Source organism: Nelusetta ayraudi, unplaced genomic scaffold (genome assembly GCF_046127955.1).
Source record: "Nelusetta ayraudi isolate G7.1 ecotype Tasmania unplaced genomic scaffold, CSIRO-AGI_Nayr_v1 ptg000256l, whole genome shotgun sequence".
In the NCBI taxonomy this organism is placed as follows: Eukaryota; Metazoa; Chordata; class Actinopteri; order Tetraodontiformes; family Monacanthidae; genus Nelusetta; species Nelusetta ayraudi.
Window position 1 is genome coordinate 135,397 of NW_027466305.1, and position 26,235 is coordinate 161,631.

General features: G+C 50.8%; 4 protein-coding genes across 7 annotated transcripts; 1 reads left to right on the plus strand and 3 right to left on the minus strand.

The window, feature by feature from the left end:
* Positions 1 to 1,086: 1,086 nt before the first annotated feature.
* ddx42 (DEAD (Asp-Glu-Ala-Asp) box helicase 42) lies at positions 1,087 to 10,819 on the minus strand. Of its 3 annotated transcripts, none has more exons than XM_076017029.1 (18): positions 10,632 to 10,819; positions 7,545 to 7,763; positions 7,074 to 7,224; positions 6,819 to 6,874; positions 6,523 to 6,559; positions 5,694 to 5,846; positions 5,460 to 5,564; positions 4,931 to 5,050; positions 4,644 to 4,820; positions 4,430 to 4,558; positions 4,150 to 4,249; positions 3,989 to 4,036; positions 3,777 to 3,874; positions 3,380 to 3,656; positions 3,035 to 3,261; positions 2,656 to 2,766; positions 2,428 to 2,577; positions 1,087 to 2,203 (listed from the first exon to the last, which is right to left on the minus strand). In XM_076017029.1, exons 2-18 carry the CDS (start codon positions 7,754 to 7,756, stop codon positions 1,736 to 1,738), a joined length of 2,619 nt encoding a protein of 872 aa, XP_075873144.1. In that variant the 5' UTR covers positions 7,757 to 7,763; positions 10,632 to 10,819; the 3' UTR covers positions 1,087 to 1,735. The 3 variants fall into 3 exon arrangements, with proteins under 3 accessions (XP_075873144.1, XP_075873145.1, XP_075873143.1); XM_076017030.1 differs by lacking the exon at positions 10,632 to 10,819 and adding an exon at positions 8,684 to 8,820 and having other exon boundaries at positions 2,428 to 2,574; XM_076017028.1 differs by lacking the exon at positions 10,632 to 10,819 and adding an exon at positions 8,684 to 8,820.
* strada (STE20 related adaptor alpha) lies at positions 8,812 to 14,778 on the plus strand. Of its 2 annotated transcripts, XM_076017033.1 has the most exons (12): positions 8,920 to 8,950; positions 9,632 to 9,683; positions 9,790 to 9,847; positions 11,395 to 11,518; positions 11,622 to 11,743; positions 11,845 to 11,953; positions 12,031 to 12,154; positions 12,861 to 13,032; positions 13,108 to 13,212; positions 13,702 to 13,958; positions 14,043 to 14,085; positions 14,298 to 14,778. In XM_076017033.1, the coding sequence occupies exons 4-12, from the start codon at positions 11,467 to 11,469 to the stop codon at positions 14,442 to 14,444; spliced, it is 1,131 nt and encodes a 376-aa protein (XP_075873148.1). In that variant the 5' UTR covers positions 8,920 to 8,950; positions 9,632 to 9,683; positions 9,790 to 9,847; positions 11,395 to 11,466; the 3' UTR covers positions 14,445 to 14,778. The 2 variants fall into 2 exon arrangements, with proteins under 2 accessions (XP_075873146.1, XP_075873148.1); XM_076017031.1 differs by lacking the exon at positions 9,790 to 9,847 and having other exon boundaries at positions 8,812 to 8,950.
* On the minus strand, positions 14,759 to 18,135 carry rnf113a (ring finger protein 113A). The gene is made up of 10 exons (XM_076017034.1): positions 17,999 to 18,135; positions 17,300 to 17,379; positions 17,081 to 17,179; positions 16,583 to 16,690; positions 16,381 to 16,490; positions 15,641 to 15,747; positions 15,450 to 15,539; positions 15,266 to 15,359; positions 15,034 to 15,140; positions 14,759 to 14,940 (listed from the first exon to the last, which is right to left on the minus strand). The coding sequence occupies exons 1-10, from the start codon at positions 18,102 to 18,104 to the stop codon at positions 14,864 to 14,866; spliced, it is 978 nt and encodes a 325-aa protein (XP_075873149.1). The 5' UTR covers positions 18,105 to 18,135; the 3' UTR covers positions 14,759 to 14,863.
* A 464-nt stretch (positions 18,136 to 18,599) lies between these two features.
* LOC142882324 (uncharacterized) lies at positions 18,600 to 21,695 on the minus strand. The gene is made up of 4 exons (XM_076017005.1): positions 21,491 to 21,695; positions 20,174 to 20,710; positions 19,981 to 20,094; positions 18,600 to 19,764 (listed from the first exon to the last, which is right to left on the minus strand). The coding sequence occupies exons 1-4, from the start codon at positions 21,505 to 21,507 to the stop codon at positions 18,762 to 18,764; spliced, it is 1,671 nt and encodes a 556-aa protein (XP_075873120.1). The 5' UTR covers positions 21,508 to 21,695; the 3' UTR covers positions 18,600 to 18,761.
* Positions 21,696 to 26,235: the final 4,540 nt, after the last annotated feature.

The following is a 26,235-nucleotide window of genomic DNA, read 5'->3' on the forward strand; positions in this document are numbered from 1 at the left end:
GGTGCGTTCGCGGCGGTCGTGAAAATCGCGATTCCAGGTTCGACAAACACAGCGTCGCGTCTTTAGTGTAGTAAAGCAACACGGGTCGCAGTGTTAGAACAGTGCTCGGTAATAATCCGAGTGGAACGCACTTTGTTTCGTCAACACTTGAAGTTACACAACGTTCAGCATCAGGCTGCTGAACAACGGCACTCAGTGAAAGTCATCTTCTCAAACACTCACTGTCATAAAGGTGCAATAAAACATTCATATGTTAACATAAAGTACATTGCTGGTAAGATAATCTGTCAACATAACGCGAATATCTTGTTTGTACCCTCTTCATCTATACATATTCATTCATTGCTTTTGATTGATTTCTTTTTAATCAATATTATCTTCATTCTTTTTGTACTGTATTGTTGCTGTAAGTATGCTAATCTTCCCAATCTGAGATTAATAACGGCTTCTTCTTCTTCTTCTTCTTCTCTAAAAGATCCCCATAAAGTGTGTCTTGCGTGAACACGTCCTTTAATATTGAATTGTTCTGTATTGTTGTCGTCAATCAGCTCTAGAAAAAATAAAAACAGCAACCCTGAAAACTTTATGTGCTAACAGGGTTAGCATTAACCATCTGATCCGCTGCTGCCCCCCTGCGGAGTTGCGGAGGAATTTCTTCAAAATCTTTTAGTTATTTTTTTTTATTGGCAGTGAAATCACGTCAGGCCAGGCACGGGTGGCCAAACTACGGCCCGGGGCCGTATGCGGCCAATTAAGCTTTTTGATCCAGCCCTTAAACCAGATTTAAACCTACATTAATAAACCTTTTTTATTTTTATTTTAAATACATATTTTAGTGTAGTTTCCCTACGCTCTGGCATTTCTCTGAAGCATTGATGATGATGATGATGATGATGATGATGATGATATCCTGTAGAATAAAATCACTCTAAGTTACTTTTAAGTAGCAGTAACTCATAGTACTATAAAAAAAACCTGCACTTCCTTGGTTTGATTATCAGTGTTTGATATTTTCTTGTAACTCAGCTGCTGCTCCGCCCCCCGCCTGCATTAGTCAGTGACATCACCTCAATACAACTTCTGCCGTCTTGTTGCCTTTATGTCATTTATTTTTCTATATTACAATCCAACATCGACCAGGTTACAACTTGCAGGTTCACGCTGTCATCACAAGTTTACAGTGTCAAATCAAACGTAGACGCATCGATAAACAAACACTTCCTCACCGCCGCGACTTGAAAAAAAAACCAAACAAGCTGATTGTTCATCAGATTCTTCTTCTTCTTCTTCTCCTCCTCCTCGAGGAAAACCTGATGAGTGAGGCGACAATGAACTTCCTGTGGGACAAAGACTCGATTGCACACGACACACGACTAGAAAAAAGGCACAACTCACTAAAACTTGGAGACGACAACAACAACAGAAGAAGAAGAAGAAGAAGAAGAAGAAGAAGAAGAAGAGCAGCAGCGTCTTCTGCTTGTGAATCACTGGAACGGAAGCGACACCGACTCTGCTCGGTCTGGCTGAGGCCACCAGGGGGCAGCATTGAAAGGAAAAAAACAAAACAAAAACAAAGAGCAGACGGTGAAGGTGACAAAGACTGAATTTTCTTTAGAAAAAAAGGGGGTGTGGTCTGTGTGCAGGTGCTGCTGCAGTGGCTCCGCCTCCTCAGCAGCCGGTTTCACATTTACTTCTTTCCCCATGAGATCCTACAGACGCTGGTTGCTGCTGGGTCTCAGTTGTCCCACCTGCTCTTCCGGCGCTTGGGCGGGTCGGGGACGGCGAAGCTGTCTCCCCCCCCGACCTCCTCCTCCCTCTCCCTCTCCCTCTCCCTCCTCCCCTCCCCGTTGCGACCGTCGCCGTGGCGGCTGCTGCTGCTGCTGCTGCTGCTGCTGCTGCTGCTGTGGCGGTGGTGTCCGTCCCCGTGGCGACCACCCCGCTCCTCCAGGGGGCGGTCCCTCTGTGTCGGGGGGGTTGGCGGCGGGGGCGGGACGCTGGGCTGGACCGCGCTCAGCGAGCTGAGCGTCCCACCGCTGGCGAAGCCGGCCAGGGCGGCGGCGGCAGCGGCGGCGGCCGCCGAGGAGGACTCGGTGGGCACGGAGCTCAGGCTGCCGGCGCTGGTCCAACCAGAGGTGCTGCTGGCCTTGACGCTGAGCTTTGGGGGGCCGCTGCTCGCCGCCACAAAGTGGCTTTTATACTGAGCCTGGGGGGGTGGGGGGGGTGGGGAGGAGAGGAGAGAAAGAATAAAAAACATTAGAGGACAAAACCCCAGAATACTCTGGTTACACCGATCTGCTCAGGTCAAGCTGGGGTGGCTCTCGGCCAATCAGACGAGGCTCCTCTTATGCAAGCAGAGCAGAGCTGTGTGCCAGGGTGTGGAGGGAGGAGCTACTCAGATGACTGTGTACTGTGATGTACTGTGAGGACCTGGAAGGCCTGCTTCATGGCGTTCATCCGGTCTCCCAGAGCTCCAGCACTGGGTTTACTGTAGCCCTCCAGACTGCTGGAGGTGCAGGAGGTGCTGGAGGTGCTGGAGAACATGCTGCTGCTGCTGCTGCTGCTGCTGCTGCTCCGCTCCTGCAGACACACACACACCACGTCACCACACAACACCACCACACCAGACCAGACCTTGGCCAGGAGGAGCCTACTCACCGAGCCCTCGGAGCCCAGACCAGGTCTCTCTCTGTAGCCCAGACCGCCTCCTCCGATGTTCATCCTCTTGCCTTTACCTCCCTTGAAGCGGGACTTCCTGAACCAGGGGTTCTGGGGGGGAGAGGAGCAAGCAGAGGTGAGAACCTGAGAACCCGCTGGTGATCCACCAGAAGATTATGAGTATGAGGATAGAGGCCGAGACCAGACCAAGACATTTGGAGACCGGTCTTGAGACCGAGACCCTGAAACAGTGGTCTCCAGACCAGTCAGACCACTTTTCAGGGTCTTGGTCTTGAGACCGAGACCCTTATAAAGAGGTCTGGAGACAGAGACCGCTCTCCGGCCGAGTCCGGACCCGCCCCGTCCCCCCGGTTCTGACCTGCATGGCCAGGTCCATCAGCTCCTTGGAGACGGCCTGGTTGGCTCCCTCCAGGTTCCTCACCAGGTCTCCAGCAAAGCTCGAGTCCTTGTTGGTGAGCAGTGTGTAGGCCACGCCCTTCTCGCCCGCCCGACCCGTACGCCCGATACGGTGGGTGTGAGTGTCGATGTCACGAGCCACGTCGTAGTTGACCACCGTGCGAATGGATGGGATGTCCAGACCTCGAGCTGAGGAGGAGGAGGAGGAGGATGAGGAGGAGGAGCTGTCACCTCTGTGGCCCACCAGTCAAAACGTTCAGCCCACCCCTGCTCTAGCGCCTCCTCTGGCCACTAGCGCCACACTCACCAGCCACGTCGGTGGCCACCAGGATGGGCGTGTTCTTCTTCTTGAAGTCAGCGATGACCTTGTTCCTCTGACTCTGGTCCATGTCTCCGTGCAGCAGGCCCAGGCTGTGGCCCTCCTGCACCAGGTTGCTGGCCAGCTCCTCGCAGTTGGCCTTCTTGGTGACGAAGATCAGCACCGACCCGGAGGAGGTGAAGTCCACCAGGCGGCGGCTCAGCCAGCCCCACTTGTCGCCGGCGCTGGGCAGCAGCTCCACCACCTGGGTCACGTCTTCGTTGGCCTGAGGAGGAGGAGGAGAACCACGTTCAGAACCTCCTCCACCAGCTGGAGGACAACGTTTAAAGGTTCTCTGGCAGAGTCAGAACCCAGGACCAGGACCAGGACCAGGACCAGGCCCCACCTCTCCAATGTCCCCCTGCACCACTCGGATCGGATCCACCAGGATGTCTCTCGCCAGCCTCTCGATCTTCTTCCTGAAGGTGGCGCTGAAGAGCAAAGCTGCGAGGACGAGTGCTGATGTTACTCTTACAACTCCAGGTTACTCTATGGCAACACTTGCTACTCCAGATAGATCATTAGAGTACTACTCAGATTACTGCAAATCAGCCTTACTCTGCCTGTCGGGCCGGACGTGGCTGGCGACGGATCGGACCTGATACTCTGCAAACACACCAAGAGCAAAGTCAGACTGCCAGGGAAACAAACTCATCATTGAAAAGGCAGTGGTGGAGGTGGAGGTGGTGCTGATGGAGGTGGTGCTGATGGTGACTTACCAAAACCCATGTCGAACATGCGGTCGGCCTCGTCAAACACCATGTAGGAGACCCTCTGCAGGGACGTGGCTTTCTTCTTCACGTGGTCGATCAGACGGCCCTGCACACACACACACACACACACACACACACACACACACACACACACACACACACACACACACACACACACACACACACACACACACACACACACACACACACACACACACTAGTGAAACAGAGTCCCTGAGTCGACGGCAGTCAGTGTGTGGTTGCTCTCTGCTGATTGGCTGCTTACCGGAGTGCACACCACGATCTCCGCCCCCTCCTGCAGGGCCTTGGCCTGCTCCCACATGCTGCCGCCACCGTACACCGCCACTGAGCGCAGGGCGTACGCCTTCCCGAAGCGCTTGCACTCGGCGTGGATCTGCACACACACACACACACAAGCGCACAGCTGACGCTCACCGACTCACACGCACGCGTCACTGACCCTGGCCCCGCCCCCTCACCTGCTGACACAGCTCCCTGGTGGGGCACACCACGATGGCGATGGGTCCTTCGCCGGGCTCCAGCTCCTTCTGGTCCATGATGTGCACCAGCATGGGCCAGATGAAGGCCGCCGTCTTGCCGCTGCCCGTCTTGGCGATGCCGATCATGTCGCGGCCAGAGAGGGCGATGGGGAGGCCCTGGAGGCCAGCGGGGAGAAGGGGTCAAAAGGTCACGGTTGGATTAGATTAGATTAGATTCAACCTTAGTGCCGCTGCAGTGCTGAACGGCTGCAGTGAAGGCAGCCCACCTGGCACTGGATGGGGGTGGGCTGGGTGTACTCGGACTTGCGGATCTGGTGCATCAGCTGCTCGTCGAAGCTGAAGTGGGCGAAGCTGGTGCAGGGTTTGGGTGGAGCGGCGCCTGAGACCTGGAGACACGGGCGCACAAGCGACGGAAAGACGGAATGTTTTTCAAAGCCGCCAAATTCATTTCACATCCGTCGTGGTGGTAAAGTCACCGACCGATCCTCTCTCACACACACACGCACACCTTTCTGAGGACCTCTTGTTTACAGCCTCTAGAGGCCATTACAGTGAAACGCTAGTGAGGACCGGCCTAAATGTCCTCACTTTCCAAAATGTCCTCACTCAAAAGGTTAAAAACCCACGATGGTCCTCACAAAGATAGCTAAACACACACACACACACACACACACACACACACACACACACACACACACACACACACACACACACACACACACACACACACACACACACACACACACACACACACACACACACACACACACACACACACACACACACACAGCTCACCCTCAGGTTCAGCTTCTGCCGCAGCTCGATGACCTGGGTTCCGTTCAGGCTGCTCAGCTCCTCGTGCTCGATGTAGAAGTTCTTCTCAAACGGTGAGTACTCGATCTGCACCACAGCAGCAGCAGCAGCAGGAGCAGCAGCAGGAGCAGCAGGAGGAGAAGGAGCAGAGAAGACGGCGTCACTCACAGCTCAGATGACAACGACAGAGAAGCGAGGCTTCTTGAGGAAGTGCACCTCGGAGTGGTCGATGGGGGGCAGTGGCATGATGATCTTCTTGGTGGTGGGGGCGATGGGGTTGCCGTCGCTGTCGTACTCCACGTTGTCCTCCTCCTCCTCCTGGCTCAGCCCTGCGGTGGGGTTCTCCGCCATGTAGCGAAAGTAGGCTTCCTGTCAGGGAGCACAGCCGGTTCCCCGTCACACACCCGGAGGACGCACACGCACACGCTGCCAAGCACACGCCGTCATCGGCGCCACCTACTGACATCCAGCAGCAACAACCGATATTAAGAATCGGGGGGGAGGAGGGAGCGGGGGGGGAATCATATCTAGGGCTGCAACTAACGATTATTTTTGTTGTCGACTAATTTATTGATTATTTCTCCGATTAGTCACGATGATCTTCAGCGGCTACTGTGGACGTCTGTGGGACCTCACTGGCTTCAATCTTCACACTGTGTTACACTGCTGTTTGTTTTGTATCAAAATAATGACACACAAAGCATTCATCTGTGACAAAGTTGTTGTATTTATCAACGTTAAATACACTAAAATAAACATCATCAAAAATATGCCCTAAGTCACACAGCTGATCAGTGATCAGTGTGATATGACTGCTGGTATTGGTACTGCAGTCCAGCAGCAGTGACCTCAGCCACCTAGCGCTTGCTAAGCTAGCTTCTTCCAGGGTTTTCCCCTCGTGCAATAACTGTGTGATGCCATCGACGACGTGGACCAACGGTTGCAGCCCTAGAGTCGTACGCAGCCTTTGGGTGGGGGGTGGGGGTGGGGGTGGGGGGAGGGGGGTGGCGGATGGAGCAGAAAACAGTGGAGGAGGCTCACTCACTTGTTCATCCTCTTCTTCAATGTCATCGCGAATTCCCCTGAAATAAAAAGCGGAGAAAAAAAACTTCCCTGCGGCTCGTTCATACACCCAACACAGCCCACAGCCCCCCCCACCCCCAGCAGCTCACCACCCACCCACCTTACCTGCCTGGCCCCCACATTGACGGCAAAACAGCAACTCAGCCTAAAGCTGTCTGGCACCTCTAAAAACCACTGCACATCCCTGCGCTAGAAGAGCATCTCTGCCTTCTATCAAAGTCACACTGAGTCCAAACAGGAGAAGACGCTGAAACTTACTTGGCCGACTTCTTCTCCTTCTCCTCCAGTCTCTTCATGTCTTTGGCTGCCTGGTTCTGGATGAGAGAAACGTTTGGGTGGGTTAGCTTAGCTACGTGGAAACATCTTCTGCTATACGTGGTCTTTCCTCCACAGGTTGGCCAGCAGAGGGCGGTAGTGATGGAGTAGTGGGGTAAAGGACGATCAGCGGGGAGATTCAGGGATGTAACAGGGACGGATGATTGGCTGTGCAGTCAGTGGAAGGTGGAGCCTCACCTCCACCTCGGCCATGAAGGCGTCCAGCGGGTCGTCCTCGCTGTCCGAGCCGCCGCCAGGCTGCATCTGCTGGCGAGTGGGCGAGTTCTCCGCAGGGATGTAGGGCAGGTCCACGTTACTGCTGGACTCCTCTTCATCGTCCTCAAAGTAGCTGAGGCCAGTCACAGCAGTCAGGTGGTTTTGGGTGTACATGAGGAAAAAAAGTAGTAAGTAAGTGAGGGCTCAAACGCAGCTGTTCTTCGGGGTTGGACTTGATAAGATTTTATTAATATCAGTGTACTGGGTTCTACAAGGGGACTTTTGCAGTTTCACTTCACTGGTATTTGACCTTATAAAGAGGAATTAAAGGGATCAAGACGCTCCGATCTTGGCTCAACTATAGCGTCTGACCTGAGTTTGGCTGCCTGTCTAAACTGTGATAGAGTTTACAAGTGTATTTAATGCACAGGGAGAACAGCAGAAGACACTCACGCATTCTCCTCATCGAAATTGGCTCTTTTGGTGCCGATTTTGTAGAACGACGGCAGCTGCTGGTTCTTGCCGTAACCCCCGGCCGACCCCGTCGGGCCGAAAGACGTGTGAGACTTTTGCGGCAGCGGAGGCTCCTCTTTCTTGCCGGCCAGGGAGAACCCTCCGAAGCCGAAGCCCCGCTTCACACCCGGACCACCTTTGTTCCAGTTCATGGCTGAGCTGGGGACACAGGTAGGACGAGCAAATCACAACGAGGCCTGAGCAGCGAGCTTACAGCATCTCAGCAGACTCAACAAACTGGTGAAGGAGGACGACTCATTGGTCATTGGCTGCAGACAGGAGACCTTGGAGGAGGGAGGTGGTGGAGGGGAGGAGCGTGAACAAACTGTTCTCCATCAGCATGGACCACCAGGACCACCCGCTCCACCACACACTGGTGTCCAGCATGGACCACCAGGACCACCCGCTCCACCACACACTGGTGTCCAGCATGGACCACCAGGAGTGCTGCAACAGTGTAGTTTCCCAATTTGGAATCAATAAAGTCTATCCATCTATCTATCTATACGTTTCCGATTTCCCATTTGTTTTGATTTGGAATCCACTGACTGACGAGTCGTCGTCCGAGTCACTTCCGCTAGAAACCATTTCAATCTGATGCCCCCCCCAACACATTTGAATAACTGTTGTAACAATTGCACTAAACGCATCAATTAGCGACAAAACAAAGCCACATTAGCCACAGAAGCGGGTGTTGAAACACAACAGACGTGCTACTAGAACCGGACTGAGCTACTGGCTAGCAGGTCAGCTGTGTGGACAGTCAACTCGCTCAGCATTCAGAAACGTTAGAAGAGCGTAATAACAGCCAGCCCACTCGGGTATCTGCCCACGACAAAACTTTGTCTTCACAGGAACGAAATAACGCAGCCTCGGCCGCTAGCCGCGCCACTGGGCTTGTTAGCTCGTTAGCTTAAGGCCGCGGAAACAGGCCGATAGCGAGGAGTTGGCACGGTTTCCCCCCCCGCGCCGACTGTGACGCCACGGTGGCGCTATAGAGCCTCCACCGGCAGGCGGTGACACTACTCAGGGTCACCGGTACGAACGGGGTTCTAGACAAACAAACGGCTCGGATTTACCTGCTCCAGACGCGAGTAAAACAAGGCTTCTGTGCGCTCAGTGCAGAAGCCAAGCGGACCTGACGTCATCTGCGCGCATCTGCGAAGATCGCCATCCCTTCCCTGTCGTCATCGAAGCGCGACACGGACGCGGCGCTCCGGCTGTAAAACAGGAGCCCCTAGCTGCTAAAAACAGGCGCTGCCGGGCACCGATGGCGAGCTAAACCAGTTCTCACACCGCCGCAGTGAACGTTCACGCCGATATTCTTCAAGGCTACTCCATAAAACGTACGTAAAGTGTATTGTTTAATCAACGGTTACTTCCTACTGTCGCTCATCCCACCACAGCTAGCTTTCGCTCCAATTATCGCTAACATTCGCAGGACGTTAGCACCGGTGTTGTGTCACAAGCGGCTTCCAATTTAACTGGTTTCCTCGCTCAAAGTGTCGATACGCCGCCGTCAGCAGATTCCACACAAATTCACCAATATGCACAAACATATTAGCCGCAGCCCACATCTACCACAGCGAATATGCTTCTGAAAGCGAGCGCTATGTACTACAGACATTATATAAAAAAAAAAAATTAAAAAAAAAAAAAATCTAAATAATGAAAATAAGAGATAAACAATTTTGCAACAAAAAAATCACACAACGTCATGTATCACCTGTCTACCTCCGTGAGCCACCGAGACTCACAGCAGCGGGCACGGCTTTCCTCGGCGTTAAAAAGTGACGTCAGCAGAGCGCCAGGTCATGCCTCGAAAATATGTCTCTTATTGTGTAAATCCGCTCAGTGTGAAACGTCGTAACGGTTGTTACACATTGTTATTTCACCATTGCATTACCTAGTCGAAATATTTAATGCGGTTATTATCCAATATTATTGATTGCGATGCATGTACATTGGCTCAAGTGCGCTCTCATCGATCTTCGCGTCATTATAACGCACGTGTGCTGTCTCCTCAGGTTCTCTGCATGACGCCTGGAGGAGGAGGAGGAAGGATCCATGTCTTTTCTTGTAAGTGTTGTTGGATCCTCTGATGTTCCTCTGATGTTCCTCTGCTCTTTGACGTCAGCTGCTTCCTTCTTCTGACCATCCACACCTGGCTTACATCTCCTCTTAGCGGTGGGTGTCTGAGAAGCTCAGCGTGGAGAGTCTTCAGGATTTGCAGTTTTTCGCAGGTGAGGTTCAGCCGCCGGTGGGAACCAATCATTGGCTTGTGTTGGGCCGCCGAGCCTCGTCATTGGCCATCAGCGCGACCATGTGATTTCACGTGCCTGTTGTCATCTGCCTGTCTCTCGTCGTTCGACCCAGAAATCACAGCTCTATGGAGTTTTTGGCCAGAGTTGAGTTTTAAAAAGCTCGCCACGTAGCAGCGATGCACCAATCAGACGCCTCCTGGCACTGCTGAGAGGAACAGTTAGACTCTGAGAGGAGACGGAGGAGCATCAGTGGGCGACTCCATCACCGTGACCACCTGAGCAATGAATCTGCCCGCTTTGACAAACTTTCCATCTTTCCATCGCTGCTTCTGTTGCTGCTTTAACACTCCACATATTGGTGTGTGTGTGTGTGTGTGTGTGTGTGTGTGTGTGTGTGTGTGTGTGTGTGTGTGTGTGTGTGTGTGTGTGTGTGTGTGTGTGTGTGTGTGTGTGTGGAGGAAGGAGCTGCTCTATAATCAGACCCCTATCTTGTGTGTGTGTGTGCGTCTGCTCTGGGCCTCAGAACCAGCTCAGGGATTCTCTCAGAGCAAAGTAAGTGTTGCATCTCTGGTGTGAGTGAGTGAGTGTGTGTGTGTGTGCGTGTGTGTGTGGTGCATGTGTGTGACCCTCGACACAGACAGTGTGTGAATACAACACGACCACCAACAACACAACCACCACCACCACCACCACAACAACCAGCCAGGCTCTGCACGTGTCTGCATGAGTGTGCGGTGAATGACACAGTGTGTGTTGATGTCACCTGAGGAGCAACTTCCTGTCTGAGCTGCTGCTGCTGCCGCTGCTGCAGGGGTCTCTCGCTCAGGTTCTCACCTCACGACAGAGCTGAAGGTGCTGCAGTCTCTGTCCTCGCACTGCTTCCACCTGCTCGCTGCTGCCTCCTGCAGTCAGGGAGTAGAAAAGACACGCACGCACCCTTAGAAAAAGAAGAAAACACTCAGTGACGTTAGAACAGGGGTGGGCAAACTACGGCCTGGGGGCCATATTGAAACTACTTTCATGAATCTTTTTCAGTGTTTCAGTGTAGTTTTCCTACGTTCTGCCGTTTTCTGAAACGATGATGATGATGATGATGATGATGATATCCTGATGAATAACGTCACTCGAAATGACTTTTGAATAGCAGTAATCAGTCTTTGATTTGATTGATTCCCAGTGTTTAAAGAGTCACTTCAGCAGAGCTTTGGTTGCAACTCTGCTTTGCTTCATTTTCAGTTGACATGACAGCAACATGTTTTCTCCATGATACATTGTTTCCTCCTATGAGGCGGCTCACCAGAACACTGCATGCGTCTGCTGCTGCTCCGCTACCCCCCTCTGGCACACAGGGTCACAAACAAACTGCTGCCGCCGCGTTACGTCGTTCAATTCAATTGGAGTTGAATGCATTGGCTAGCAGCCGTGCTAACATGCTAACACCCCCCCCCTCCTTCCTGCAGCCTTCACTACAACGAACTGACAGACGTTTCTCTGACTTGTCCCTCCCCCTCCCCCCTCCTCTGCAGGCCAATGAGGACAGCAGTCAGGAGAGTGTGACCCCCCTCCCCCAACCCCTGCCCCTCCCCCACCAGGACGCCATGGGCAGCTTCCTCCCCGACAGCGGCTCCTACGAGCTCCTCGCCGTCATCGGTAGGTTCCTGCCGGAGATTCTAGGAGCCTCCAGCAGAGGTCAGAGGTCACCAGAGGGCTGAGGAGCCTCCTGGTACTGACCCCCCCTTCTTCCCCCCACCAGGGCGTGGTCTGGACGACCTGATGGCGGTGAACCTGGCCCGCTACCGGCCCAGCGGCGAGCACGTGGCCGTCCGCCGCATCGACCTGGAGTCCTGCACCAACGACATGGTGGCCTACCTGCAGGTGGCGCACCTTCACTTCCTCCACCTCCACCTCCACCTCAGCAGACTCTGAGGTGACTGGTGACTCCACCTGAGGCTTTGTTTCTCCTGCTTCCTCCTCAGGGTGAGCTCCATGTGTCCAGGCTGTTTCATCACTCCAGTATTTTACCCTACAAGAGCGTCTTCATCGCCGAGAACGAGCTGTGGGTCGTCTCCCCCCTCATGGCCTACGGTGAGGAAGCACCACCTCCTCCTCCGCCTCCCCCACCCCCTACTGATGACCACCTGTGTGTGCTGCTGTTCCTCCAGGCTCTGCCAGAGACCTCATCTGCACTCACTTCTCAGACGGGATGAGTGAGCTGGCCATCGCCTACATCCTACTGGGCGTGCTCAGAGCCCTGGAGTACATCCACCACATGGGCTACGTGCACCGGTGAGACCCTCGCACCACCACCACCACCGGGGGGCGCCACCAGGCTTTGTGGAGCCCCCCAGCTGTCATTATTAGGGCCACGTAGAGACACACAACCTCTCACACTCACACACACACACCTACTGACAATCTAGATAGAGTTTCCACTTCACCTCACATCCTGTTGCTGGAGTGTGTGAGGAAGCTGGTGAATCAGTTCAAATGTAAACATTTTCATGGAAAACAGCTTCAGAGTTCCTTTTAGACTTCTCTCAGGTTGGAGAAGCCCTGAAGGTGATGGATCTTTAGATCTTCTATCTGGTGTAGATGGAGGCCAGAGCTCACATCTAGAGCCGTGTGTGTGTGAGTGAGAGCAGGTGTGCGTCGCTGTGCAAACGCTAAACACGGCAATAAAAACTGGTGATGGAAACGGCTCAGCTTGGAAAAACCTCTCAAATCAGGCTGCAAGGTTCATCACTGGTATCCACGTGGAGGAATATCGCAAAAGTCTCATGGAAACACGTCAGCGGGTTTGACGAGCATTCCGGCCTCTGCGCTTCACAACATTCAGTGGAAACACCTGCAAATCTCAACTGTCGAAAATTTAGAAATACGGCTTTCACTCTGCTAAACACTGTCGTGGAAACGCAGCTCGCGAGCGTGTCCAGGTGTGAGCCCGGAGTGAGTTGCCTACCTGTGTGTGTGTGTGTGTGTGTCGCTGCTGCAGGAGCGTGAAGGCCAGCCACGTGCTGATCTCTGCAGACGGCCAGGTGTGCATGTCGGGCCTTCGCAGCATCTTCAGCCTCATCCGTCACGGCCAGCGAGCCAAGGTGGTGCACGACTTCCCCCGCTACAGCGTCAAGGTGCTGCCGTGGCTCAGCCCCGAGGTGCTGCAGCAGGTACGCCGCCCGCAGCCTCTTCCTGCCGTCGCCCCCTGCTGGCCGCCTCTCTCTGACCGTGCGCTTCCCCTCCAGAACCTGCAGGGCTACGACTTCCGCTCGGACATCTACAGCCTGGGCATCACGGCCTGCGAGCTGGCCAACGGACACGTGCCCTTCAAGGACATGCCGGCCACTCAGGTGAGCCCCGGCGGCGGTGGCGACGCCCCCTCTGTTCACTTTAGGGCTGCAAACATTAGCCAATGCAATCGACATACATTTGTGGATGTTGAAATTGAAGCGTCGACGCGTCGCGTTATTGTAAATTGCTACGTGCTCAGTTGTACCTGCAGTGCAGTACTGACTGAGTGCTGAGGGTGGCAGTGTTGCTCGTTTTAAACGGAGAAGAAAAAAAGATTTGGTGAAGCTCACCTAGCGTTCCATGGCAGCACTGCACCGTTACACCACCAGGAGGCGCTGTATCATCACGCTCCGCTGGGAGGGTCCGGGATGCTTCCTAGATATTTTTTCACTGGCACGCTCATTTGTTAATTAATCACACCAGCAGCTGCTGAAGATAAAGATGATTTTGACTCATCGACTAATGGAAAAACTAATCGATGCATTAGTTGACAGTTGTGACCTGCTGCGACTCCACCCCCTTCCTCTTGCTCCTCCCCTCGGGCTCAGATGCTGCTGGAGAAGCTGAACGGGACGGTGCCGTGCCTGCTGGACACCAGCACCATCCCGCCAGAGGAGCTGTCACTCAAACCGTCCCGCTCCGGCGCCGACTCGGGCATCTGCGAGGGTCCCGGCGGTGGCGGAGGAGCTCGCCACTCCAACGGCGAGCCCTCGTCCTCGTCGGTGGGACACCCGTACAACCGCACCTTCTCGCCGCACTTCCACGCCTTCGTGGGCCTGTGTCTGCAGCGGGACCCCGAGAAGAGGTGCGCCCCCCCCCAATCGGACCATGTGACCAGCTTTCACACCTTTTCACCAGTTTTGATTTTCCTCTCATCATCTTCTTTCAGACCTTCAGCATCGGCGCTCATCGGCCATCCCTTCTTCAAACAGGTGAGTGAGTGGTCGCTGGAGGAACCTCCTCCTCCTCCACCTCCTCCTTCTCACTCCAGGGCTTCACTGCACTAAACCAGAGTCAGGCTTCAAGGGTAGCCAGCCCACTGCCTCTGCTGGACACACGCTTCACTTTCAGCTCTTTGTTTATCTTTTGTTTTGTGTTGTTTTTTCCCCACTTCCTCTCCTCCTCCTCCTCCTCCACCTCCCAGATCAAGCGGCGGCCGAGCGAGGCGCTGCCCGAGCTGCTGCTGCCCGTCACGCCCATCAGTGGCTGCCAGCGACAGGACTCTCCGTCAGGATTGGCCAGCCTGGAGTCGGGCCTCAGCCACCTGGAGGTGGACGACTGGGACTTCTGATGGAGGAGGAAGAGGAGGAGGAGGAGGAGCAGCTTGTAAATAATGCTTTGTCGCTCTGCACGCTTCCACTGACCTGAGGGACTCTAGAGGTCAAAGTTCACAAGTCACCAGGTTTCAACACGTCACGTACGACTCGGCTCAGCCGGACCAGCAGGGGGCAGCAGACCTCACACCTGGACCTCAGTTTGAACTGGATGCTATGTTGTCAAGCTGGAGCGTGAACACAGTGCGACAGTGCTGAGGTTGTTTTTTTTGGGCCTTTTGTTTTTGTCTGCTTGTTACATTTTGAGAGTCCGAACGATAATAAACCATGATTATTTTTTTTGAAAAAAAACACCGGTTCTTTAATTCCAAAGTGACACAAACAAACAAACAGACAGACAGACACAGGGGGAGGTGGGTTCTGGAAGGTTCTGCTGCTAGTCGTCGTCCTCGTCGCCCTCAGACGGCGGCTGGTCCGCCAACGCCTGCCGCTTCTCCATCTTTGCAATCAGCTCTGAAAAGGAGGGAAAACACGGTGGAGGTGAAGTCGTCGTCGTGTAACTGTGAGGTTCTGAGAGGCTCTTTTGGGGCGGAACCACCCGCTGACCTTTAGCTGGGTTGAACACGCCGTTGGTCTGAGTGTTGCACACGTAGCAGCGCTTGGACTTGCGGTAGTGCTGCAGAGCGCACACCTCGCAGAAGTAGTGGCGGCACCTGGTGGTGGGGAGTGGAAGGAGAGAGGGTCAGAGGGGGCGGAGCATAGTCCGCAGGCCACTCGGGCGGGAGGGAGGGTCAGAGGGGGCGGAGCATAGTCCGCCGGCCACTCGGGCGAGACTCACTTGGTGATGATGGGGCTCTTGAAGGAATCCCTGCAGATGAAGCACTTGAAGGGCAGGTCCTCCTCGTCGCTGCTCACCTCGTAGTTCTCGCCGTCTGGAGGTCACAGGAGCGCCGAGGTGCTCAGCAGGCACACACGCAGCAACAGCAACGCTGGAGCGACTGACGGCGTCCTGGGAAACTCACCGTTGGCGCCGTAGCGGCCCTCCTCCAGCTCCCGCTCAATCTGCCAGCCGTGTTTGTAGTCTGAGCGGTCGTGGAGGAACTTGCAGCTGTCTGGAGAGGAGGAGGAGGAGGAGAAGAAGGTGGGGTTGAGGGGTTGTCAGCTCCGCCCACTTCACTTCCTGTTTCCGCTCTCCTGACGATGCCACACCCACCTCCAAAGCCGCAGAAGCCCGTCTCCTTGTAGTCCTTGCAGATGTCAGGCTGGTAGTCCCACCTGACCGTCGCTCGCAGGTGCTCGGGCGCTCTGATTGGTCCTTTCCTGACACACACACACACACACACACACACACACACACACACACACACACACACACACACACACACACACACACACACACACCCCTGATCCAGAGTGAACTTCCCTAGTGGTGTCGTCACGACCAACGCACCGACCGAGAGCTTATCCAGACTAGAGAGCATGGAGACCAAGACCAGACCAAGACCGTAGATATCAAAGAAAACTGACCAGCGTCTTTTTAAACCCCAGTTTGCTTCTAAATGGAACAGCAACATCTCTTTTCAGCACGGTGTCTCTCAAACATTTTCTTCAACATTTTGCTGCTTTGCCAACGGGTTTCAACCATTTTCAAAAGAACAGCTCTGCTTCATAAAATTAAATAATAAACTCAGTGGGAATCAGGGGTCAGGGTGACACCAACAGAGTAAAACCCCAGCAGCTGGATTCTTTCCTGTTATTATCGTGTTATTACAGTGTTGACTGAGTCTCCACTGGTCTGGATCAAACCCCCCAGTCCCAGACCAGAACCAGTAAGAATGCCTCCGAGACGAGAGAGAGACCCTTGAAAAGTGGTCTGGAGACCAAGACCAACCTCCAGGACTACAACACCACCCTCAGGTCTCAGTTGGTGGGGTGGTCATGTGACAGCCTCACCTGACCATGCCGGAGGAGGCGTTGCCCATGGTGGTGTCCTTGGGCTTGATAAACTTCTGGTAGTTGTTGATGCCGCGGTAGATCTTGTCGTCCTCTTTGCCCGTCAGCTCCTGTCGAGGGGAGAAAGTCCACCTGACTTCTTGCAGAGGAACCCTCAAGCACCTTGGACCTTGAGCGACGACACAGCGTCTCCAGCTCCTACCTCCTGGATCTTCTGGCTCCTCTCAAAGATGGCCTGGGCGTCCTTGTCCCGCTCCGTGTCCAGCTCGTACGTGGCCGTCGCGCCCATGTCCTCGGGACCCTCCGGTTTCTGTTGTTTTAATCACAGGAAGCAAATAGAATGAGATCTCTGACAAACTACTTAGAGATGTAAGAAGGGTGAAGTCAGGGCAACTGGACTGGTTCTCGTGGTCTTGGGGCCTCTCAACCAAAAGGCTTCTTCAGTTCCAGAACTTTCTGGAACTTCTTCAGTTCTGGAGAAGCCTTTTGAATGAGAGGCCAAAGGTCTTCAAGGTGGTCAACAAGAACCAGTCCAGCTGCCCTGGATGATGACCTGGATGACTGAGAACCTTCACATATAATATCCATGGCAGAACATAATTTATAACACTCAATGACTTTTCCAAGAACGTCCGGTCTTTCCAAACGTTACATTTCTATCTTAATTCCAACCGGTGTCTCTGAGTGAAGCTGAACGCACCGCAGAGCGTGTGGACTTGTAGGACAACGTGATCTTCTTCTCTTCGGTGCCGTCTTCACTCTCGCTGGAGGAAACGGCGTCTCTCTCTACCTTCTTACTCTGAACAGATCAGGCAGCAAAAACAGGGACAAACACACTTGAAACCAACCGGCTTTGACGCCATCAATGGTGATGATGACGTCATCATCATCGTCGTCATTGTTTTGTCTTTTTTTTTACCCTTTGAATCATCGGGTTGGCTCGGTTCCCCTTCTTGTCTCTCCGGACCACTGAACTCTGGTCCTCGTCACTGTCGCCATCTGATAGGAGGACAGTTTATTGTCTGCTGTGATGGCGATGTTAAAATAATGACGCCGCGAGTGGAAAGAAAAACCGATACACGTTTTCGCATCGTTTGAAAATGAACCTTCAATGGATCTTGCCGATTCTGTGCTTGACTTTTGTTTCTATATTATTGTAATATTATGTTACGTTGTCGCTTTTAAAACATGACAGGCTTTGTCACAGTGTGCAGCGTTGTGCAGACTGTCACGTGGCGTTGAAAAGGTTCGTTGACTGGAGGAAAAAGAACGGGAAACATCGAGACAGGCAAACCGAGTGAAACCAGTTGTCTCGCGCAGCACCACTCATCAACCACTAGAGACACAACACCGGAAACAAACGGTGGCGAGATTTTCTTCATATGCGGTGACGTCACCTTGCAATCTAGGACTCCGTCTGCATCCAATATATATTTAATTTCAGTTAATAATAGTCCGACAGAGATATGAAGAGCAAAGGTAGCCAACTAGCCACAGGGAAAGCTAGCAGGAGTCTCAGCTAAGCTAATCGCAGCGCCCACGAACCGCGGTTAAAAATCGTCACGTGACTTCCAAACCCACCCGCTCACTGCAGTCAAGCACAAAAAGTAACCGTCACCTTTGTCGCTGTCGCTCGCTTTTCTCTTTCGTCCACAAAACTTCTTGGTGGATTTTTTGAAAAGAAAAGTGCAGGAGCCAGTCTTGGACTGGTCGGCGTCCGCCATCTTTACCGTAGCATGTAAATATTCGCGGGCACGACAGCGCCCCCAGCGTTTCGGAGGCTGCCTTGCTAGGCGGAGGATTGGAGAATGATTGAAACAGACTCGAAATTGGCGGATTTTTAAATAAAAGTATCTTACATCTGTTGAGCGGGCACAGCTGAAAGGTCAGTCGGTCACGCTTGTTTGTTAAGTTGTTCTTTCAAAGAAGCAGGAAACCTGTAATATGATAAGAGCGCCAAAATAGCGACCTTCTGCTCACAAGCTAGCTTCTCGATCCTTTAGCACCACTGGCCCGCGATGATGATGATGATGATGATGTTTTTTATTACACTGTATTTTTCCCCTAAACGTTTGCAACAGCATCGTGGGATCTTGATGAATGCAATGCCACCGTCTGTAGGTCTTTCACATATTGCTGAATTGACAATAAAACAACTGTATTTTGTATAATGATAATGATGATGATGATGATGATTTTGGTCAAGAGGTTTGGTAGGTATTTAATATATTTGAGTCACATGATTCAGACAATATCGTAAATTAATTTCATTTATCGTCATATGTGATGTAGAAGCGCAATGGCGAGAATCCAAGTTAGAAGAGGGTCAATGAAAAGATTTGTTCCATCATTTAAATGACTTACAGCATGTTAATATTTTCTCAAAAATAATTTTCAACGAATCCACATGAGATAGAATCGTCACTGTGAAGCAATTTAATCAAACAAGATGATCTGATTGGCTCTCGGAGCTTCTTTCTCGGACCTCTGGCAGCTTCGTCACTGACCCAGGGATAAAATGGTGACTCCAGGACATTGTTCCGATGGACTGACCTCTCCCGTCCTTGGCACAGCGAGTCGTGGATCTTCTGCCAGGAGTCCATCTCTGATTTCCACAGTGCTGCTCTGGCTCTGAGGAACTTTGACACCTCTGACAACGCACCTTTTGCCAGACTAATGCTGTCTTTGCAGATGAAAAAGGCGTCCAAGCCAATAAAGAGGATATTGAGTGCGATCGCACCAGCTCTGGCTGTCTTGGAGAGGGCCAGAGTCCCTTTGGCTGCAGCCTGGCCAATCTCTGGGATTTCAGAGGCTGCCATGGCAGCACCTTTCTCAGTGTTTAGGATCTTGAAGGCACCAACAGCGTCAACAAGCCCATCAATGGCGGTGCCAATGCCAACACTTCTACCAAGAATCCTGCCCACTCTCAAAGTCACATTCTCCCAGTCTGTCTCCCTGTTGGAGACTTCCTCCAGATGTTCCTGGAGAGCCTGAACATTCTCCATGAAGCTCTTCATGGTCTCGTTCGCTTTATTCGTCTCTGTTTTGTTCACTCCAATCTCTGTGGCAGTGGTGACTATACCATTGACGCCGCTGGTAATTCCCAGACCAAATCCAGTCATTGTGAGAGCAAGAGACACTCCAGCAGTGAATGGGATTAAAGCCAAACCAACAATGGAGAGCACTCCTCCCACCAACCCCACTGAGCTTCCTGCCACGCTGGAGATCTTTGCCCCCTTGCTCATCTTGTCCAGCTGTACAGCGGTCACCTCCAGGTCGTCCAGGAACTGCAGCATCCTGGGACTCCGTTCACTAAACTCCTCTGTGAAGCCAGGCTTGGATTCCTCTCCGAACAAGAACACCATCCTGAAGTTCTGGTCCTCCCTGTCGAATCAGAAACTAGGGATGAGTTCACCACCTCTCCAGACACAACATCAGCTGCAGAAAAGCTCTCCAGGACTTGACAGAAAGTCACATTACTAAGGAGCATTTTGTAAATTCTGATTTGGTCTTCAAAGACATCAGGGTTCTGAAGGTCCTGCTGGATGAGGCTCTTCAATGGTGATTGTTGTGGGTTGATGGAGTTTGTACATGTGATACCTGAGTTCATTCAGCTGGTTGATGTGGAACAGCATGCTTTGAGCCTGGTAATCAGACAGGTCCTCCCTGAGGTCCACAGTGGTTTCAGTCTCCATCCCAGATTCACTGAAACCGCTGTGAGGCACCAGTTTAGAGTTACCATCTCAAATGTGATGACATGGAGTTGAGTGAAGAAGAAGCAGGGCGTGTTTACCTTTTCTCCATTGCGTCGCAGATTATCTGGCTGATCTGTATGTACCTGTCCAGCTGGTACATCATCACCTCCACATTGTGAAGGACTGGGAGGAAGAAGACTGCTGCATCTCTTTTAAACTGGACCAGAAGGGGACAGACCTTCTGAGCAGCGATCAGGACCACCTGGATGTCCTCCAGGTTGGTCCCTCTGGGCAGCTTCAGGGTCTGATTCCCCTCCCTGAACACGTGGAACGAAGTGACCGTCAACTTCTCCACAGCATCCAGGAAGTCTTGGAGCTCCTCCAGACCTGGCAGAGTGTCCTTCAGCAGAGCAGAAAGCTCCTCCTCCAACTCAACTTCTTTGCTGCCTGATTTAAAATTTTTCCTGATGCCGGTGTTGGATTTGTCAGCCCTCTCTTTTATGTCTATCATCATGTTCACCTCAGTTTCTCTGCACAGCATCCATCTGTAGCTCCTCTTGTAGAAGCTCCTCACTGTGGCCACGTAGCTCAGAGTATCTGTGGTGTATTTGCACAAGGCCTTCTTCAGCTCTCTCCTGGAGGGAAGAAATGGAAAGATCTGACCACAAACTGTCATCACACATTCTACAAAAGTCATCAGATACAACAAGATTTTGTCAAACCCATGAAACACAAGGAGCCAAAAGTCATCATTCATCACATCGACCAATGGCATGAATCAGTGTTTTGAGTTTGGGACTGCTGTTACAGAGTTTGTCCAACAGATGTCGCCAGACAGCTGAGGTGACTGGTTTTGTTCCAACAAAAAGTCTGATTGATTGATGTCCTGTCTGCATTCTTCTTCTTATCTTTTGACTGTGCAAGGTCTCGACTTGCAGTATATTTTACTGCATGCAGTAGATTTGCCTCAATCTGCTTGTGCTCGTTCATAAACTGTACTGTACCTAAACACACCTCTGGTACAGGATGTTCACACCAGTCCAGTTTCATGGTACAGACCAGAGCAGTGTTGATTTGGGCTCATACCTCCACCTCCCCAACACCTCCTTGTTAGCCGCTGTGCTACGTGCTAATACTGATGTTCCCTCAGTCATCACATTGACGTCATGTTTCTCAGTAAAGTTGTGTGCTGGTGCTCTGTCTTCACCACAGCCTCTACTGCTGGTTAACCAGTATTGCTCTTAGTTAACACTGCTGGTTGAATAAAGAGACACATCACAACATTACTGTTGTTGTTGTTGTTGTTGTTGTCGTTGTGAAACTTCTACTTTAAAAAGTCTATACCTCCAATCAGGATTTAGGATTTCTATTATTTGAACGCATTGCGCTCCTGGTTCAGGTCCTAAAGTGCTCACCTTGCCTCCGACGACATGCTTCCAGTCTGGGGTCCTGATTGGTCCTCGCCTGGTGGGTTCAAACACAAAGTAGCTTCTTCTTTCTTTATCAAAGGCAAACTTGAATCCTGCTGCTTCTGGCGTTGAGGAAGTGAAGCGAAGGCAGTTGAAACTACACTGTGTTTACTCTCATTTTACTTCCTCCAAGTTGCAGCGTTGAACACACCCATCTCTGTTATTCAGCCACTCAAACTCCTGTTCTGTACCTGTTGCTAGGGGTGGGCGTATATCAATCCTAATGTTGATGGTGTCAAAGCCAAAGCCCTATCTCAGGAAATGAAGGAACTTCAACCCAACTTGTCTTCCACAAAAGTGAAATTACCTTTTTGTTGCATTGTTGACATTGAGGTTTATATTTTATTACATTGTTTTTTTTGTAATTTGTAATTCTAACCCTAACCTCATGACACTTTAGCTGAAAAGTATCATTATCTGTGGCGACGATACCAGCCTCGTGTTTAATTGATATTGTCTCAAAACCATAATCCCCAGTATCGCCCACACCCACCTGCTGCGTTTACAGACTTTCAAAGCAACACATTCCGTGATGACGATAGTGGAGTGAGGTGTGTTCAAACAGAGTGGGAAAAATACATTTCAACTGGGGTTTATTCGAGTCACACATTTCTGCTGGGTTCTTGGCACTCTCAGTGGTTTCAAACAGTTCAGAAAAAGACACCACAACAAGCTGGAGGTAGCAGGGGTCAGACTGTTTCAGGCTCTCCTGGTCTCTGTGGGCAGTGTAAAGGACTGCTGAGACTGCTTGGATCTTCCAAGAGTGTTGCCTTTCCTCTACAGTTCAGGGGTGACCTGATTGCTCGCTGGGATCTCCATGTTCGTTCTCTTACTGGGCAGACTTTGACGGTTGCATCTGTAGGTTTCTTGACCAGTGAACAAAGATCTCTTGTAGGTCAATCTCAGCCTTTTCTCAGGTGTCTACAGTAGTTAAAGTGCTGAGTGTGAAACTTGTGTAACTGCACTCTGAGCTTTTGTCTGGAGTGACTGTACGCGTCAAGGGTTCTACTCTGACCCAGTCTCAGATACTCTGACACTCTGACTGATCACAGCCCCATGATGATAATAAACATGATTGCAGGCTTCAAATAAATTATCAACTTTGACATTTGACCTGTCATTATGTTTTATTGTCATTATGTATTCATTTCTAAGTGTGTAAGGTATAATGGCTTCCTGTTAAATCCACTCCTGTTACACTCAGACTGGTCAGTGTGTTTTGGGCCCTTCAAGGAAGACATAGAAATGCTATTGGTCTTTGATTCTGTTTCTTTTTTCACATTTTGATTTTTTTTTTTACAGAACATAAACAACAAAAGTGTATTTTATTTACAAAGACATCAAAATTCAAAAGAAAATACAACACCATCAAGAACACAATGGTTTCATGAACCTTAAGATTGTACTGGTAAACTCACCCCTGCAAACAAACAGGAACTGCCCATTAGTTTGACCACCCATTAGTCCAACCCTAATGGGAGGTTGGACCAATGCCATGCTCCCCGAACCAACACCACTAATGTCCTCCAATTCACTCCCCTAACCATCTACCATGTCAGTCACCTTGTACAGGTACTGGGTCACTTCCCAGCCATGTACAAGCAAAAACAAATGACAAACCAAAATCTAAAAAAACCACAAATATTGAATGTAGATATATAAGTACATCTGCAGGACTTAAAGTAAAAGAAAAAAATCCTGAGCCTGAACTTTCCAGAGAGCGGGGGTGCAGTGGATCCGACACATTCACACAGGCTGTGTTTACAGATCAGATTTAGTGAGTATTCCAGCCAAGGACATATCACCCTTATTTGCAATGTTCCAAAGGGATGAGGGTGAATACCTCAGAAGGGTTGACCATGTTCTCTCAAGAATACTTCCATCCCCCTTGCTTGGTGCAGTAAGTGTTTCTAATGGAGAATATGTTTCCTGGTCCCATTGTGTAACGGTGGGAGGTCTGTCTCTTATCCACAGCCTTAAAACACATCTTCCAGCCAAAAACAGTTTGTCACATCCAAAGTTAGATCTACCCACAAATTATGTTTTTGAAGCCTTTTCAGTGAGAATACTTTACCCTATTAATGGTTTACATTGCACCAAAACTTTGAATTGAAATGACACTCCCACAAAGAGTAAATGTATGTCCAAACAGTGCATTTATAGTTAAGACAAAGATGAATTACAATTTAGAATCTTATTCATTGTACAACAAAATGAACATTGCAGTCCTTGACAGTATTCAGTCAGTCAAGGTAAAAACATTGTAAAAATAAACAAAAACCACATCATAAATAGAACAATGTCAGGACTCTGATGCACAGAGCTCAGGTTAAACAGTCTCTTATTTACCACATGCAAATGTCCCCTATACCGAGTGATAAAGCAAAGGCCAATCAAAGACCTACAGCGTCTGACCGATAACTAGGAAAAAACCAAAGCAAAAAATGGAACCAAAATTCACTCCAAGGACGGGGTGGGGGGGGGGAGAGAGAGCATAAAGAACTACGGAAAGGAAGAACAAACAAAAAAAAAACAACCAGGAATGTAAAATCACTCTAGGAGGAGGAGCTAAAAGGCTAAGAGCAAAACCCAACCATGGGACCTGAACCAAGCACTACGGAAGCACACTGCAGTCACTGGATTGAAAAAATAAAATAAAAAAGGCACCTTATCTCGTAATTACGAGATAAAATTAACAGGAAACGTCTAAATCCATAATCAGTGGGCAATGATGACGCCACTGTAGTTAAACAGATACATCTTAATTTTTCGAGTTACTTTATTTTGAAATGGTACATCAGAATTTCCTGAATTTCAGGGTGGGGGGGCTTCCTTAGATGTCGTGCAACCAGACAGACATGGAAGAATGGACTTTCTGCTTTTTGCCGAGCTGTTGGTTGGCTTGACTGCAGTTCAGCACGTCAGAACAATCCCAACTGTTTGAGATGCCTGTGCAGTGTGGACATACTAATATTGATAGCATCCTCAGTCTTCAGAAATGCCAGCATTTCCTAGTGTCTCCAACCGAGAAGGTAGCAATAGCAGATGAACTGCGACAGCGCCATCGTTGCCCACTGATTACAGATTTAGACGTTTCCTTTTTTTATCTCGTAATTACGAGATCTTTTCTCATAATTACGAGATACGTTGCATCTTTTTTTTAATCCAGTGAATGCAATGCACTTCCATAAAGGACAAAATTTATCAAACAAAAAGTCACTCGTCTCAAGGCTCAAAAGTCTTACTGTGCTGTGGCTCGGGTGAATCGGGTGATGGACGAAGACACTCTGGCACAAGACAAGGGAGACGCAGACTATTTAAACACACAGCGAGGTAATGAGACACAGGTGGAGACAATAAGTAATTGGGTCGGACACACAGGTGGCACATGAGGACGGGTACACGAGAGGAAGGTTAGTTGGGTCTTCAAAATAAAACAGGAAGTGACGAAAAAAAAACCCACAGCAGGACAAAGCTCACCACGGTGTGACAATAAAGAGCAAAGACTAAAACACACAAACACATTTAGTAGCACTAAGTGCATGGACTGCAGTGGCTAGAAGCTGTTTCCAGCCTCTCAGTCCTGGCTTCAGTGCTTCTCAACCGTCTGCTTGATGGGCTGTTGAGGCAGTGGGAGCTGTGTAGCTCCTTCTGTGTGGGGAGGGTGCAGCTAGTGGTTTTTGGGTTGAGTTGAAGGCCCTGTGGAGGGACTTCTTCTGGGCCACTGTGCTGCTGCTGCTGACACTAGCAAACACTAGCACAATAAATGCATATCCTCTCAACTGAAGAGCGATAGAAGGACACAGTGTGTACATCAGATCAGGGCACCCACGACTGCCAACCCCACCCCTGATTCCCAGGGAGCATGGACAAGGTGGGCTCTCCCCAAGAGGAAAGCTACAAAGCTCAGAGTGCAGTTACACAAGTTTCACACTCAGCACTTTAACTACTGTAGACACCTGAGAAAAGGCTGAGATTGACCTACAAGAGATCTTTGTTCACTGGTCAAGAAACCTACAGATGCAACCGTCACAGTCTGCCCAGTAAGAGAAAGAACGTGGAGATCCCAGCGAGCAATCAGGTCACCCCTGAACTGTAGAGGAAAGGCAACACTCTTGGAAGGTCCAAGCAGTCCCAGGAGTCCTTTACACTGCCCACTGAGTCTCCTTTCTGCTGAGGTTCATTCCAATCTAAAAACACCAGGATTCATCTGTGGAGCTTTCAGCAAAGTGAACTCTCTGAACTCGATCTCTCCTCTCCTCATCTCCTCTGCAAAGTCAACCACTGGTCGGTTGGACCTGATGACTACTCAACTTTTCAAGGAGGTAACAGAGTTAATAAACACTTCTCTAAAATAATGGAGCAGTTTCTAACCAAAGGTTGAAGGCAGGTTGGGGATACTGTTTCTCTGCAGTTGACCCATCCTCTTCACAATTCACCTTCACCTTTCACACTGGGAGCACTGGGCTGCAGCCTGCGGAACAGTCAGGACCTCTGGGGCCCTCTGGTGGTGTAGTGACCACTTTACTCCACCAAATCTCCTGTTGGTCAAAGGATCCAAACCAGAGAGCTTCCAATGACGAGCTCTTGTTCCAACTTCTAGACCACTACTGCCCCTTGATGATGATGATGATGATCATGATGATGATGATGGTGATGGTGAAATGAAAACAAATGAAGCCTCTTCAAGA